We start from the raw sequence: 14,596 nt of genomic DNA, 5'->3' as shown, positions 1-14,596 counted from the left end.
AAACAATTTCATTATACAGATTTTCAGCCATTATTTATTTATAGAAAAGGACATGGAGCTCCAGAACCTAGGAACATTTTTGAAGGAAGACACAGTTATTGCAATCCCAGTTGAACTCTTCTTTCCTCTGGCCCCATCTCTGGATCCAGCTGGGTTAGAATGCTCTTACTCCCTTTGGAAACAGCACATCTGGTTCATTCTTCTAAAGCAGCCAGTGGGCAGCATGCCCTGGAGGGGTTTCACAGGTCACCTAGCAAGCCCTCAAGTTTCATACTCAACTCTGCAAGTACCCACTCTGCTTTTCTGGCAGACCACGTGAGTCTCAGTGGGTTTTGTGACCTTGTCAGGTTTTTTCCCTTTGCCTTGCACTGCTGCTTTCCTTACATTGCTCCAGTTCTTTCAATATCTGACCATACATCATCATTTCTGAGGCAGAAATCACCAGCAGTGGTTTATTAATTGGCATTGCTAGAAGTTTTAAGTGGAGGGAGATCTGCTTTCTGTGACTTGTGGGCATCAGTGCTGAAAATCAGCACTGTTGTTTCCAAAATGTTCAAAAGGCATTACAAATGGTTATCATAAACCTAGTCAGGACTTGAAATTGCATGTGCATACACACAAGGGTTTTCTGAATACTATACTGGTAAACTTTGGTGTATAGTGCAAATCTTGGGGTTAATCAAGTTACAGGCACAGAAATATACTTCTGTAGAAGTGAAATTCCAAAGTTACCCCTTCCAGTTAGGAACCAGTGGGGGTATCAGGTTTACCAAATCACTGAGGCAAGGGCTGTGGTGATAGTACTGAACAAAATTGGACACATTACTGATCAGACTGACTTGATAGCAAATATAAGATGACATGTGCTTTACAATATGGAGATATTATTATAAGATATTAAAAAATAATGTAGAATTCTTCCATATTTTTTCAAGTATTTCAAATTTTATCAATACTGCCATGCCTAAAGCAATGAGTTTAGAAGGCTCAGCAATCTCACAGGTTTGGCCCTAGGTAAGAATAGATTTCCCTCTAACAGGAAAAAGGCAGAAGACAAAATCATCTCCAGTGTCACCAGTCTCAGTCCCCAGGGCTCTCCCACCATGCAGGCTCCGATGCTCGGTGGGGGAGGCAAAGCCCCTGATGCCTCTGCTGCCTTCAGGCTCTGTAAGACATTGGCTTCTGAGAGGCAGCAAAGTCCTGCTGCCAAATGTCAGCTTGAATAAAGAGGCAGTGCAGTGGTCTCAGGGCCTATTGTCCATTTCTCTTTTCTCCCAAGGAAAGCAGCTCAGGGATCAGGAAGAGCTGTAGCAGAGATAAGTGAAGAATAGCACATGACAAGCTGTGCAGGCATAAAGACGTATGCAGGTGCCTCAGGGGCATTGAAAGGAACTATACAAAAGTCAATGCCTTTATCATCTGTTCAGAACTTGTCTTGCCTCTCTGCCAGCCCATTTGCAATATTGGCTAGCACTGCTTGGGAAATCAGATTTAAATGATTGGAATGACTTTAGTTAAATCTTAGCGTTCCAGCTCAATAACAAGGCTGCCTCCTGCCTCCTTCCACTTCCACCTTTTTCTTCAGGGAAAACTGCCCCATATTGCTGCCTTTCAGCTCCTTGTCTCTTCCTCATATTCAGCTCATCCTCTCAGCAGGCCTTTAGCTTTGCATTGTCCACTCCTCCTTGCCTGCAGCGTAAAGGTGCCTCAAACCCTGACCCGCTTCCTTCCTATCTCACAAACCCCTCTGAGGTCCAAGGATGGGTTCCCTCATTCAGAGGAGATGGGTAGCAGGGTGGGGGCTAGCTTTGGGAAGGCTGCTGATTTTAAAAAAAGGGAACAAAACCAGTCTGGGAGTAGATTTTCCCATGCAGAACTAGCTGAAGCCTTCTGGCAGAGTACATGGAAGAATTCCCAGCCCTGGGAGAAACCGGTGAATCCTGACCAGATTTAGTACTTGGATCATTTGTCCCAATAGTCTTCTGCCCACTGTCTCAAAAAGGGCAAGTACAGTTCCTGCAGGTCCAGGAAAGCATGGCACTGGCTCAGCTGTAGGGCATTTCTTAGCAGAACATTAATGCTTTACAAAAGACAAGAGAAGCAAGAGCCTTCCCCTTTCTCCCCCCATGCATTATATTGCTCAAACCATAATGCTCAAACCTGGAGCTTGGCTTCAGTGCTGCTCCTGCCCTGAGGCTCAGCTGAGTGCGGTCTGCACTGCCTGTGTGTCCAGCTCTGCAGCTATTGCAAAGCTCACATCCTGAGGAAAGTGATGATCCTGGGTTTCTGGTGTCTGAAGATACTTGATGCAAGACCTCTGAGTTCTTGCAGTTATCTTAAAGGCACTGAGTAGTCAAATTTAGCCTCACAGCAAAACGCATCCTAATAATATTTTAATGCACTGATCAAACTCCATCTTTAATAACTATTTACAGCATACACTTGGACAACTTCAAACTTTTCTTGGCATGGCCACAGCTACTGAATTTGTGCCAGAACCTATCCCCTGACAATTCAAAACTGCCTTCCTCTTTACAGCCTAAATGTATTCCTGGATGGTTTATATGCATTTGTTCAGATGCCAAGACTGCCCTTTCAGTTAAATAGCTCTTCCCCATCCCTGGGACCCATTCCCTCGTGTTTATACTGAGTAATCATAAAATTCATCAGTTTACTGTAAGGCATGCAGATCTGTTTTCTAGGCAACACTGCCACGGCTTTTTAAAGGTTTTCACCTCCTTTTTTGCAAATGAATACTTACTGGCTGTGAAGTTGTTCATTTTCAGAAAGAAAAGACTAAACTTGGTATTTATTATAGATGCCACTATAGGCTTAGATGTAGAAATTTTCTTTTTAGATTAATATCTTTTGCTTCTTCATTCTGTTTCTGCCTTGATAGCCTGCAGAGTTTTGCCATTTTTACCCTGAAAACAGTGGCTGATGCAGTCGCAGACTTCCTCTCTTGCCAGCACATTCAGATTTGCTTGCATTTGCAGTAATTTCAGAACAAGTTGGAGGCATGCACTGCCCAAATCTAAAACCAGGCTGTTGTAGATGCATGGTCTTTGTCAGGTCAGCTTGGATGAGATCTGGCAGGAAAAGAAAATCACTTTATGCCTCTCTTCTTTCTTTCTTTGCCATTACATTTTAAAACCTTTAATAACGGAGGGGAATGACAAATTTGTACACAGACCATAGTGAGAGAGCCCAGCAGTGAGCTGATTCTTTGCCTCTTACCGTCATTTATTCTGTTGGATTTTCATTTCAGCTTGATTTAAAGAACATTTATTTTTGTTTTGTAGTTCCATCAAGCTCCTAATTCTTTGGCCGCTCTTCCCCCTAGGTTTTATTCTTTATTAATTTCAAAGATTATCTCTCAACCTCCTCATAAGAACATAGGCCAGGAAAAGAACTACTAAATCCTCATATCTAGTTCTGTTATCATGAGCAGTTACAGCTTCATGCAATATGTTTCCTAAAATGCCTCCTTACATCCTAAAATAACCTTGCTCTGATTAACTGGTCATTGCAAACACCACTCTTCTAAAGCTTAGACACCACCAGCACCAGATGTCTAGAGCCTACATTATGCTTTAAAAAGTCCCCCTAGTACTGCCAAAACTCTTTCCCATTGGTTCCCTTGACTGGTGTCCCATGGTCCTCCAAGGGATGACCAACATTCACATTTTCTCCATCATTTGTCGTGACAGTCTTCTGCATTGGTAGTGCCTCCCATCAGTGGATTTAACTACCAGACCTCTACTCTTGCCAAAGCTGGTAACGAAAACATGAAATGATTGACATCCAGGCTGATCCTTGAGGTGCCCAGTGTATCCTCACAACAGCTGGAGGCTTTTCTTTCAAGCCAAAAATGACAGCTCCCTATGAACAAAATGCATGGACACCTTACAGTCTCATGTTAACCTCTTTTTTCCAGTTAGTAAGTGTTTCTGTATGACACAGGATCAAATGCTTCGTGAAAAGTGTGTTGCTTTGTATTTCTTTCCATGTTTTTAGCTATTCTTTCCTTCAATAATTGGCCAAAGAACTGGGATAAAATTGAATGATGGCTGGTTGTTCCAATTGATTTTCTGTTCTCAATTTTGTCTGTTTTTTCCTAAAATGTAGGTAATGCATCTGCTCTTCACCACTATCTCAACAATGAATTTGATTTTAAAATCCTTCCTAACATCTTTGCAGTTTAATGTGTTGGTTGTTTCAGTGTTTGGGGTTGGAAGGTGCATTCCTCCAGTTTGAGCACATTATGATTGTTTTTGATGCTGTGGATTTGGAGGCATGAGTTTCCATTTCCAAATGCTCACACCAAGCAGTCACAGCATCATTCTCCTCTTCTCTGTCATCCTCTTCATTGAAAAATGAGACAAATAATTAGGCCCTAATTCCTAATTCCCAGACCAACTCCATATCTGCTTTTCTTCTTTCTTTATTAATCTCACTGAAGATTATTCAACTACTTGTTTCAATTTGTCTTAGAGTTAGCACAGCTTGACTTTTAGAAAGCTATCTTTTAGACCTGCACTACCTAACCTTCAAAATGTATCTTTCATTGCAAATAATTTTCTTTTCCTGGAATTTCTAAGCTCTCCGCTCACATCTTTTTTTTTCTTTTTTTTTCCTCAAGGCTTTTTTGGGAAGATAGGTAATGAGAGTAAAATGAAACAGAGTTTGTTAGTCATCGATACAGAGCTGAAAGTATTCCTGGAATTTCATTTGTCTTGTCAAGATACTTCAGAAAATTTATATCTTTGTCCAAATAAATTCAAGGTTTGCCCCACAATTAATATGGACTTCTTTAGTCTAGTTAACTTGTTAGCAGTTTCTTTAGCCTTTTAAAAAGTTCATCCACCTAAAATATGCATTAAAATCCAGGTTCAGAAACATTTTTGTTCCCATATTATTTAATATATTCTCATTTTATTTAAATTGAATTGACTCATGGTCATTGAAAGTGAGGTTATTTTCAGCTCTTCCTTGTCTTTACCAGAAGTGTGTTTAAAATATCTTGGCTATTTGGATCAGTAACTTGTGGTGGAATGTCAGCTGTATATATCTCAAGAAATTCCTGGCTTATGCCATGTTAACACCTATTCTCCAGTCTGTCTGTGTTGAATTTATTAATTAATTAGATCTAGTACTTGTCAGTATGCCATGATATGTTTTGGCTGAAGAACAGGTTCTGCAAAGAGAAGTTAACATTGAGGTGGAAAGATGTAGCACTCCTTTGGGACTGAAATAAACACTTTCAGTGGTAAATCTGTGTGAGAAAAGTGCATTTTGGATATGGCCACAGCATCAGAGATCCTGCCTGAGTGACAGCTGAGCCCAGCACAGGGGTTTGCCTTTGTTCCTGCTGTGATCTCTGGGCATGGACCCCAGCTGGCACCCAGACCTCCTGACACACATCCTGTGGCACAAAGACACGTGATGGAAAACTCCAGTGGGCTGGGACACAGTTCTCATGTTATTTTAGATACTTTAAGGAGAAAATGAGAAAAAAAAAAAGTAGCATCAGATCCCAGGCCCTTTGGACACCACAGGAGGTGACACAGCATGAGTGTAACTTTTGACATGCACCACCTGTGGGTTTCCAGCTGTACCACCTCCCATACCTGATTCATCCTAAAGAAGTATTTTTATCTCTGGTTGTATATGATTTCAGTTTCCTCACTCTTCATCAGTTAGTCATCTACCTCTGCTACAGCTATTAGCAATGTGTTCTCATGACGTTCCTAAGGATTTTTTGCCCACATAGTGATTTGGCCTGCATCATTTAGTAGCTCCCAGCTTCCATATTTTTCCTGGACAATAAATACCCATTTCAAATTACCATGGCTGGAACACCAGAAATTGTGTTCTTTCACAAGGAGTTATATTGGGACCCATCTTGTGGATCACCTGCCACACACACTTATAAAATCTATTATGTTCTTACATTATTTTTATTCTCCAGCTAATATAGCTGTTGTACTAACTAAATAATTCATAGAACTACATTAATCTCAAAGTTTAATTATCGTGGTTAATGATCAAAACTTGGAAGTTAAATGCTCCCAAGATGATACAACCCCACACAGAATTTCTGTTTCTATCAAATCAAAGAATTCTCTATCCAAACATGAATCCAGCACATGAGGTCTAAAACAGGTCCCCTTGGTGTTGTGAAATTTCTCTTACAGTTGACTTAACTGAAGTAGATTGCACTATCATTGCTGTTCTTTTCTACTTATTTACAGTTTAACACATTTCTTCATATAGCTTTGCTTCACTTTCTCAGTTGTTTCCATCTTTCTGAACAATTCATGTTCTGCAGTGCTCATCTTTGGATATAGCTGTCAGTCATCCCTATTTCTGTTATGTCCAGCTTCACATCTTGCAACAGCTGATCAAATTATTCCATTTTGCTGCCTAAGCATAACTAGCAGGCATCAAAATATCTGCTAGCTGTCTGCTCAGCCAGTCTTCTCCCCCTGACCATAGCACCCACCTCACTACCACTCTCCCCAATACTATTTTCTTTATCTTTACTGTCCAGTCACTGAATGTTTGGTCTTCTTTTTCCCTTTTCTTAAAATCAGCATGTGAAATACTTAATATTTTATATAACATATCTTAATATATATATGTATGTATGTATGTTCTTATCAGATTTCTTATCAGAAAGTCCAGGCCCTAATAAGTCAAATGGCCATAATTGCATCATGTCTTTAGTATTATCACAGGAATGCAGTAGAAGATTCTCCTTTTTCTCCTTCTTAGCAGTCTCTATAAATATTCTTAATCCTGTGAAGAGACTCAGGCTTGTCTATATTACCAAGCAAGATGATATGAAATAAGAGAATAAGCAGATTAAAGTAGTTACTGCTGAAGCCTTTTGCATCCTCATCACATGGGACTTTAGGGTTTTGCCTCAAATCAGAAATAGTTCTGTTTCCTGGACCCAATGCCCCCATTATACATATTGTTTAACCCACTTTGCTCCTTCACTTTTGGGGAGGAGGTTGATGGGAGCATCACATCAACATCCTGCAATTCCACAGGGCACCTTCCTCATGCTGCATGGAAGCTCAGGTCACAGAAGTCCAGATGGGATTTTATCATTCCAGCCCTCTAAGAACACTGCCCTTGAATCTTAAATTTTTTTGCACTTTTCTCGCTGACTGCCTCATACCCAACAGCAGTCATGTGGCTAGCAGCCATCTATGAGCACCACCAGGAATTTTCAGTCTGCTTAAGCACAAACTAACAGGCTGTGTCATCTCTTTGGGGATCCAGCTGGCACCTCTCTGAAGAGCCTTTTCAAAGGTGGGCATTGCACATGGCAGCCTTCAAACACAGGATCAAGTAAGAGGTCATACATGACATTTGCCTTTTTGTACTGCACAAGAACTGTTCCAGGTATTGTGGAAGCTCTCCATAGTTCAAGAGCTTTCTCTTAGGCACAGGGTTTTGGGTGATGAAGCCCACACATTGAGCCAGAATTTTAAGGTCCCTACTCAATGTTGAAGAACTTATCTAAATGAACTTCTAGGCTCCTCCAGAAATACTCTGATTGCATGCAGCAGAACTATTTCTGTGGATGGCATCAGTAAATGGAGAGAATTATGGCATTCACTTCAAAATTGCACATTTCCTCCAAGCCATGACATAAATATAAACACAGAGGATTATTGTCCCACTGAGAAGTGCAGTCCACATCACCTGGATCAATCTCAGTTGATGGGTGTGTAGCTTCTGTCTTCACTCAGGATTGTGTTCGACCCTGTGTCTTCAGCCAACTCCACTCAGCATTTCCTTTTTTCCCACTTTCCTTTTTTCCACTCAGCATTTCCGTTTTTCCCAGCTACAAGCTCCTGAGAGACTAATCCTAATCACCAACATGGCTGGCAAAAACTCTATTCAGTTTATTGGAGATTTAATGGGTCACTGTTTGTAAATACCATTTTGGGGGGGTAAAATAAGGAAACAAAAAACCTCTTGCAGTTTGGAACCAGAGAGGTTTGAAGACTCTTGCATGTGAGGGCATGGAAAGAAAAGAGATGGTCAGCATAATTCCCATTCCATTTTTTTTTATTCCTTTATCAGGAAACTTGCCATCCTCATACTCTACAGGCAAGCAAATTTGGTCTGTTGTCAGGAAAAGAATGAAGATGAGAGAGGAGTCCTGCCAGCGGGAATTTCTCAGCACTGGTTTCCTGCATAGCAGTCAGCTTTTTTTATAAATAGAACCTCATTTCATGCAATGATATAATATTAATCTGTCACTGTGTTTGGCACAACCATAGGATAGTGAACTGCTTGTTTGCTAATTACCATTTGAGCTCATGCACAGAGCACAGTCTGTGATAATATTAGCTTGGTCAGAGTCACAAGTCTGTCAGTGCCAGCAACAATTCACTGTCTGTTTCCAGTCTCTGGAAGTGTTGTATCTGCATCCTTTCATCCCACGAGGTAAAAATCCTGGCTCTCTCTCCTAGTATGAATAATTTGTCTTGTCACTCACAGCCCTAGAGGAAAACCATGTGACAGTTCCTGTTAGCTGTTCACACGAGAAAAAACTGTTTAAGAAGAAAAGCAAATATATAAGGCGTTTTTAAGTACTTTTATTAATCACTTTTTGAAAGTTTTAAAAGCTCCGCCAGACTTCCAATATGTGGGAGAAAGGAACGGTTTGGGTGGTGAGGCACTGGAAGAGGTTGCCCAGAGAACTTGCAGATACCATCCCTGGAAATGTTTAAGGCTGGATTGGATGGGCTCTGACCAACATAGTGGGTGAATTAAATGGTCTTTAAAGTCCCTTCCAACACAAGAGAGTCACCTTGTCATCACAGGAGAGGAAGAAATGGAGGAAACCCAGGGCCACCCTTACAAAGAGAATAATCCTGCCAGGAGCTTTCTCAAGCAAAGGGAAAACCTGTGGATGTGATTCTTGTAAGTTTTACAGCTGCCCAAATGGTTCTGAATGGCATCAGTGACACGAGTCACTCATTTATCAGTTCCCCTGCCCTTGGTTAGAGGGGTCCTAGGCTGGGCTGTCTGTCAGGAGGGTGGTACTGACCTGATGTGCCCAGATCTCACACAGAAGGCTGCTTCCAACCAATATAGATTTAACTTTTTCCTTACTTGAATCAAAGAGTCTATAGGAACTGATGGTTTAAGAGTTTTTATTTAGTCAGTGAACTTTTCAAATCCAAACACCATTACTACTTAGCAGTAGAACTGTGGTAGCTTTTGTTGCATTTCCATTTCGGTAACATTGCCATTACAGACAGTGGAAGTTAGACAAAGAGATGGGAGCCATGTCAGTGTTATAAAATCATCTCTTAGCAGTTTCACTGAAATTACATAAAATAATTTCCATTTCACAAATTTGTATAAAACTGAAAGTAATTTCCTTGTAGAGAAAAGCCTTCTAATCCTCTGAAGCAGAATTCAAATGTAAAAATTTCTAGCAATGCAAAGTAGATCTGTTGGTGGATTTCATATCTGTCTTTTCAATCTTGTAGCTGATAAAAGAATCATTACTTGTTTATATTATTGAGCAAGTCTGTGCTCTTAAAGGCATTCAGTGCAAAATATTCCCTCAACAAAAAATGACTCAAGGTTGACTAATCTTACTTATGTTACCCTCTACAGGTAAGGTATGATTCCTGCACCTGAAGATGTTGACTAAGTAGTCATCTAATAGAAAGTATCTTAACTGTATAGGGAAAAGAGAAAATAATAATAACCCCTCCTTGATATCTGTCTTTATGCAAAGGAATCTAGTCCAGACATTATTTACCCATGTGTCTTATTACCAAGAGAAGTCCAACTGCAACCAACAGAATGACTCCAGAAATTTAAGCAAGTATATCAAAGAATGCAGGAACAGAATTCAGGAAAGATGAGTTAATTGGAAATCTGAGGAACACAGCTGGGAAGCTGTACACTGAATTCCTGAGATAAGGGTCCATTTTTTTAATTACCTATGTGCAAAAGAACAAAGTTAAATTACTTTTAGGAAGTACTAAGAATATGTCTGATGTGCTGTATAATAAAAAATCGACAGAAATGTTGGTATTTGATAATTATTCATGCACAATTAGCAGAAAAATTCCACATCTATTGATCATTAACTGAGTATTAAGCTTTCTCACATGTTAAGGACGATTAATAAAAGTAAACTGGCTTTGGTATTTGCTGTTATATATATATATTTGCTGTTCATTTACTTGTTCAGTAAATGAAACTTTGCCAACAGTTAGCTGGGTAAATATGGACATTTTCATGAACACAAGAAGTTTGCAGATTTACTGCATTGTTTGAGTGGAGTTCTTTTCAGGTATGAGGGAAACAAATGTGAGGGCAACTCCACTTTTTGGAACTGTGTGTAACCAGTTCAAGAAAATAAATTATTGTACTGTTTGTCTCTAAGGCCTTTGAAAGATCTTATGTAATTGTGTAAATGAGTTAAGGCAGACAATATGTAATTTACAATTTGTCCAACCTTCATGTTCTGAGTAGACTGGTCATTATCTAATCTTCCATGTTTCTAAGCCTAACTGTCCTTGAAAGGACAAGCTATTTTATTTTCACACAAATTGGCTGTTCGGGGGGAACTCGTCAAACACCTTGGGTGCATTTTCTGCAGACATGCTTTCAGGACATTGTCTACTGCAATTTTGTAGCTGTCAAAAGGAAACTACCAATTCTTGAACTCTCTTTACACATCCCTCTTCCAGTATTTCATCATATTGATCCACTCTAAGTCTGTTTTTATTTTGTGGGCATTAGAGGTCTGTGAAATGATAGTGCCTATGCTTGTCCAGGAAAGACAAGAAACCTGTCACAACGACAGGAAACCAATCCCACAGTGACAGCAGCTGTTGGCTGCACAAGCTACTTGGTGTATAAACTGTCATTTCCCAGCAGAGGTCTGACTCAACAAAAACTTAAAAGGCTGAAAGCCACACAATGCATTCTTTTCAATTAGCACATTCACCTGCAATTTTGAGCATATAATACAATATTAAGACTTATAAGAGAAGGTTTAGGATCCATTGTGTCTCATCAGCAATGCAAAGATAGAAGGGCTAATGATGGAAATGTGACTGTTTCCAAGTCACTATGAGTAACTGAAAGGTATTTCCCAGTCACTAAAGGTAATTGATGAGGTAACTGAAAGCATATGGATTTTCTGATTCTCTTAGATGCAATAAAAACTGAAGAATGAACCCATTCAACATCATCATTATTTTTAGAATTTTCTTATGCTATTTTATTTTTGTATGCTATGCTCTCCTGCTGAAGGTGACTCTACCTGGCTTCAAGACAGGCAGTACCAGAAAAATTCTGCGATTTTTGGTCATAGGTCAGTTTGTACAACACCAAGCCTGCTGGCAACAAATAAGGCCCACCTGTCCCAAAGAATTTTATGTCAGGACTTAGCAGAACTCATTGAGAGAGTTTTAAAGTGGATTTGAAGGAGAATGGGGACATATCCAGGCTTGACAGACATAGGATATAGGAAGAACTATATAAACCATCCCAGTAACAAAAGAAGGCTTAAGAGCATCTCAAATCACAAGCAGCCAGAGACACAATCACAGACAGGACTGTGGGAGATCCCTTTCCACCCCTGCTGGGATACTGAGTGTGGAGGACAAACAGGAGGAACTGGAGATCTGTGTGCAGTGCCAGGGCTTTGCTGTCATTGCAATGGCAGATGTGGTGGGACGGCTCCCATGGCTGTAATGTCAACCTGAAGGGCTCCACAGAGCTCAGGACAGACCAGGCAGGCTCTGGGGTGGAGTTTCCCTCTGTGAGGCAACACTTGAAATGAATCAAGCCCTGTCTTTGGGTGGATAGTGAGAAAGTCCAGTGTTTATGGTTAGGATAAAAGGGCAGATTGCCAGGAAGGATAGGTAGTTTTTTTGCTCTCTTTTAAACTCGTTGTTTGCCTGATGACTCAACAGTAACCTAGTCTTACCTTTGAATATCCAGGTTACTAACTATTTTCCCTTTTGGTTTTGTGTGGTCCTTTCATATTGCATTGAAGAAATTGGTCCCACAAGGATAATGTTATTGTACTGATGCAAAACCTGACCAGGGATCCAGGATGTAACAGCTTTTTAAGCAAGGTGTGCAATTGATGTTGCATCTTGGGTTTTTATATTAAATACTTAATCATAACATGTAATTGTGTGACTTGTTTTTTTTCAAGTAGCCTAGCTTTGGAGTTCAGGATGAAAAATAACTAATATGATATTAATGATAACTTTGTAGGTTCTCAACAAAATGAAAGCTCGGTCTCATTATCCCATTGTTCTCCTTTTCTCTTTTCTCCAAGCTGCCTGTCTCGTCCTGGGTTGTATGATTTTTCCTGATGGCTGGGATTCAGATGAGGTAAAACGGATGTGTGGTGAAAAGACAGACAAGTACACGCTGGGGGCTTGTTCAGTCCGCTGGGCATATATCCTGGCAATTATTGGAATCTTGGATGCCCTGATCCTCTCATTTCTGGCATTTGTGCTTGGAAACAGACAAGACAGCTTGCTAGCAGAGGAGCTCAAGTTGGAAAACAAAGGTAGGACTGCTTTAGAAACACTATTGTTGGGTGGACTCAAGGGCAATTGTTTAAAAACAATAATCAGTTTCGATTTCATTTTATGTTATGCTTAAAAGTTGGCATGCTGGCTTACTTCCTACATTGCTGGGAAAGAATACATGCAAGGGGCAGAGTAAGTTTTGCATTTCAGCCTCCAAAAATCTGAGAAAGCTCAAATTTGATGTAATTTCTGCCCTATGCATGAACTGTCCTTAGTTTTTAGAGCTGTAGATGGGATGTTATTGTGTTACTCACTTGTACAGTATTTCATTAGCATTTAATTTTCACTGTCTCCATCTTTTCCTGTACCCCATGCAAGATTTGCTCACTTGGTTGCTTTAGGATTTTGCAATGTAATATAGATATCTGTAATATGGCATGTGTTTTAGCACAGTGCCCAGCAAGGGGGCAGTGCTGGGGGTGGCAGTGACCTGTGTATGGGACTGCCCATACAGCAAGGAACTGGTGGGCTGAGGATCAGAGCCTGGATTGAAGAAGAATCCTAGTTCTTCCTGGAATGTGCTGCTTTGAGCTCATGAGTCAGCTCATGGGAATCTAGGCTGCTGCAGCAACTGAATACTCATGCAATGCTTTGGGGATAAAACTCATTTCTAGATTAAGTACATGAAAATGGCTTGGACCAGTAATTTATCACACATTTGCAGGAATGGAGATGTTTTTTTAGTAAGTGTGTGCAAGCCTGGCTTATTTCTGCAGCCCCTTCCCCTTGTGCTGCCTTGGCATCCCAGCTGAGTATCTGATGGGATAGATACCACAGAGGGCAAGTCCCTGCCTTATCTTTTTAATGGGCCTGTTGTCCCTGAATCTGTCTAATCCCTTCTAAACCTGCTGATACTGTCAGCTTCTCCAGCACTGCATGGCAGCAAGTTCCTGAAGCTCACTACTGACTGCTAAAGAAGTACTTTCTTTTGTCTGTTTCAAATTGATCCCCTGCTAGTTTCACTGACTGTCCCCAAGAGCAGGATTCTGCCTTCAGCTCATCTACCACCTTTGTAATTTTGTGGGCTGCTTCTAATAATAGCAGAGGTATCAGGAGCTTTTCACCACCAGATTGCTGTTTGGCAGCCAGTGTTGTGTGAAAATAGCTGGCCTCAGTGCTGGTCCAGAAGAACCACTATCTGTACACCTGTACAGTGGCCCCTGCTTGCTGGATTGCAGTCAGCACACTCAGCCCAAAGATAAATGGACTTGAAGATTGAATTCCAGATACAATTCCAGATCTGGATGGAGCCTGCTAATGTTGTGAGTTAAGGATAGTCTGTGTCACTTGCAATTGCACCTGTGCATCTGTCCTGCAGGTAAACTGAGGGCATCAGCTTCAAGGACTATCCCTGGGACCCTTTCCTGTAAAGATAATATTCATCTGCATTTGGAAATCAAAATACTTGTCAGAAGGGCATTCACAGCTATGCCACAAGTGCTTTTGGCATCACCACTATGTCTGATTTGTCTATACCATATAGATCTCATGTACCCAACACTACTTGTATCAAAGAAATGCATCTGTTTTGGCACCTTGTGAGCAAAAAAACAGCTTCTGGAGCCTCCTCACCTCTCACATTGCTGGCACAAACCCTTGCCAGAACATTTGGTCCTCAGCACGTCAGAAAAAATCATTCAGCAGCTCAATTTCCTTGGATTAAACACAGAAACATACCACACCATTGGCTTCAAGACAAATCAGAACTCAACAAAAAGGGACCTGCCCCACTCTGCCCTTCACAATCAAGCCTAATGAAAACCACTTTTTAAACTGTCTTTCCAATTAAGTGAAAAGGAGTCAACTTGGCCTCTAAAAAGGACGTTCTTGTCACAAAAAGCTTTTGTTAAGCAACAGCAGGGCAAGTCTAAATGCCCCTGAGCCCCCCAGCATTTACCCACCTGCACAGCCTCAGCCCTGAGGAGACCCAGCAGGGACACAGCAGTGGCATCAATCTGTACCCCTGTGCACTGAATACACGAGTGCTT

At 40.8% G+C, this 14,596-nt stretch overlaps 1 protein-coding gene across 3 annotated transcripts in view; it reads left to right on the top strand.

The window, feature by feature from the left end:
* LHFPL3 (LHFPL tetraspan subfamily member 3) overlaps positions 1 to 14,596 on the top strand; it is a 233,983-nt gene that overhangs the window by 148,006 nt on the left and 71,381 nt on the right. For all 3 annotated transcript variants that reach the window (XM_063155537.1, XM_063155539.1, XM_063155538.1), the window contains exon 2: positions 12,350 to 12,586. In XM_063155537.1, the coding sequence (XP_063011607.1) occupies positions 12,350 to 12,586 (237 nt within the window). The remainder of the gene's footprint in view (positions 1 to 12,349; positions 12,587 to 14,596) is intronic.

The sequence above is a fragment of the Melospiza melodia genome, chromosome 4, assembly GCF_035770615.1.
Source record: "Melospiza melodia melodia isolate bMelMel2 chromosome 4, bMelMel2.pri, whole genome shotgun sequence".
In the NCBI taxonomy this organism is placed as follows: Eukaryota; Metazoa; Chordata; class Aves; order Passeriformes; family Passerellidae; genus Melospiza; species Melospiza melodia.
This window is presented reverse-complemented; position numbering and strand designations above follow the sequence as displayed.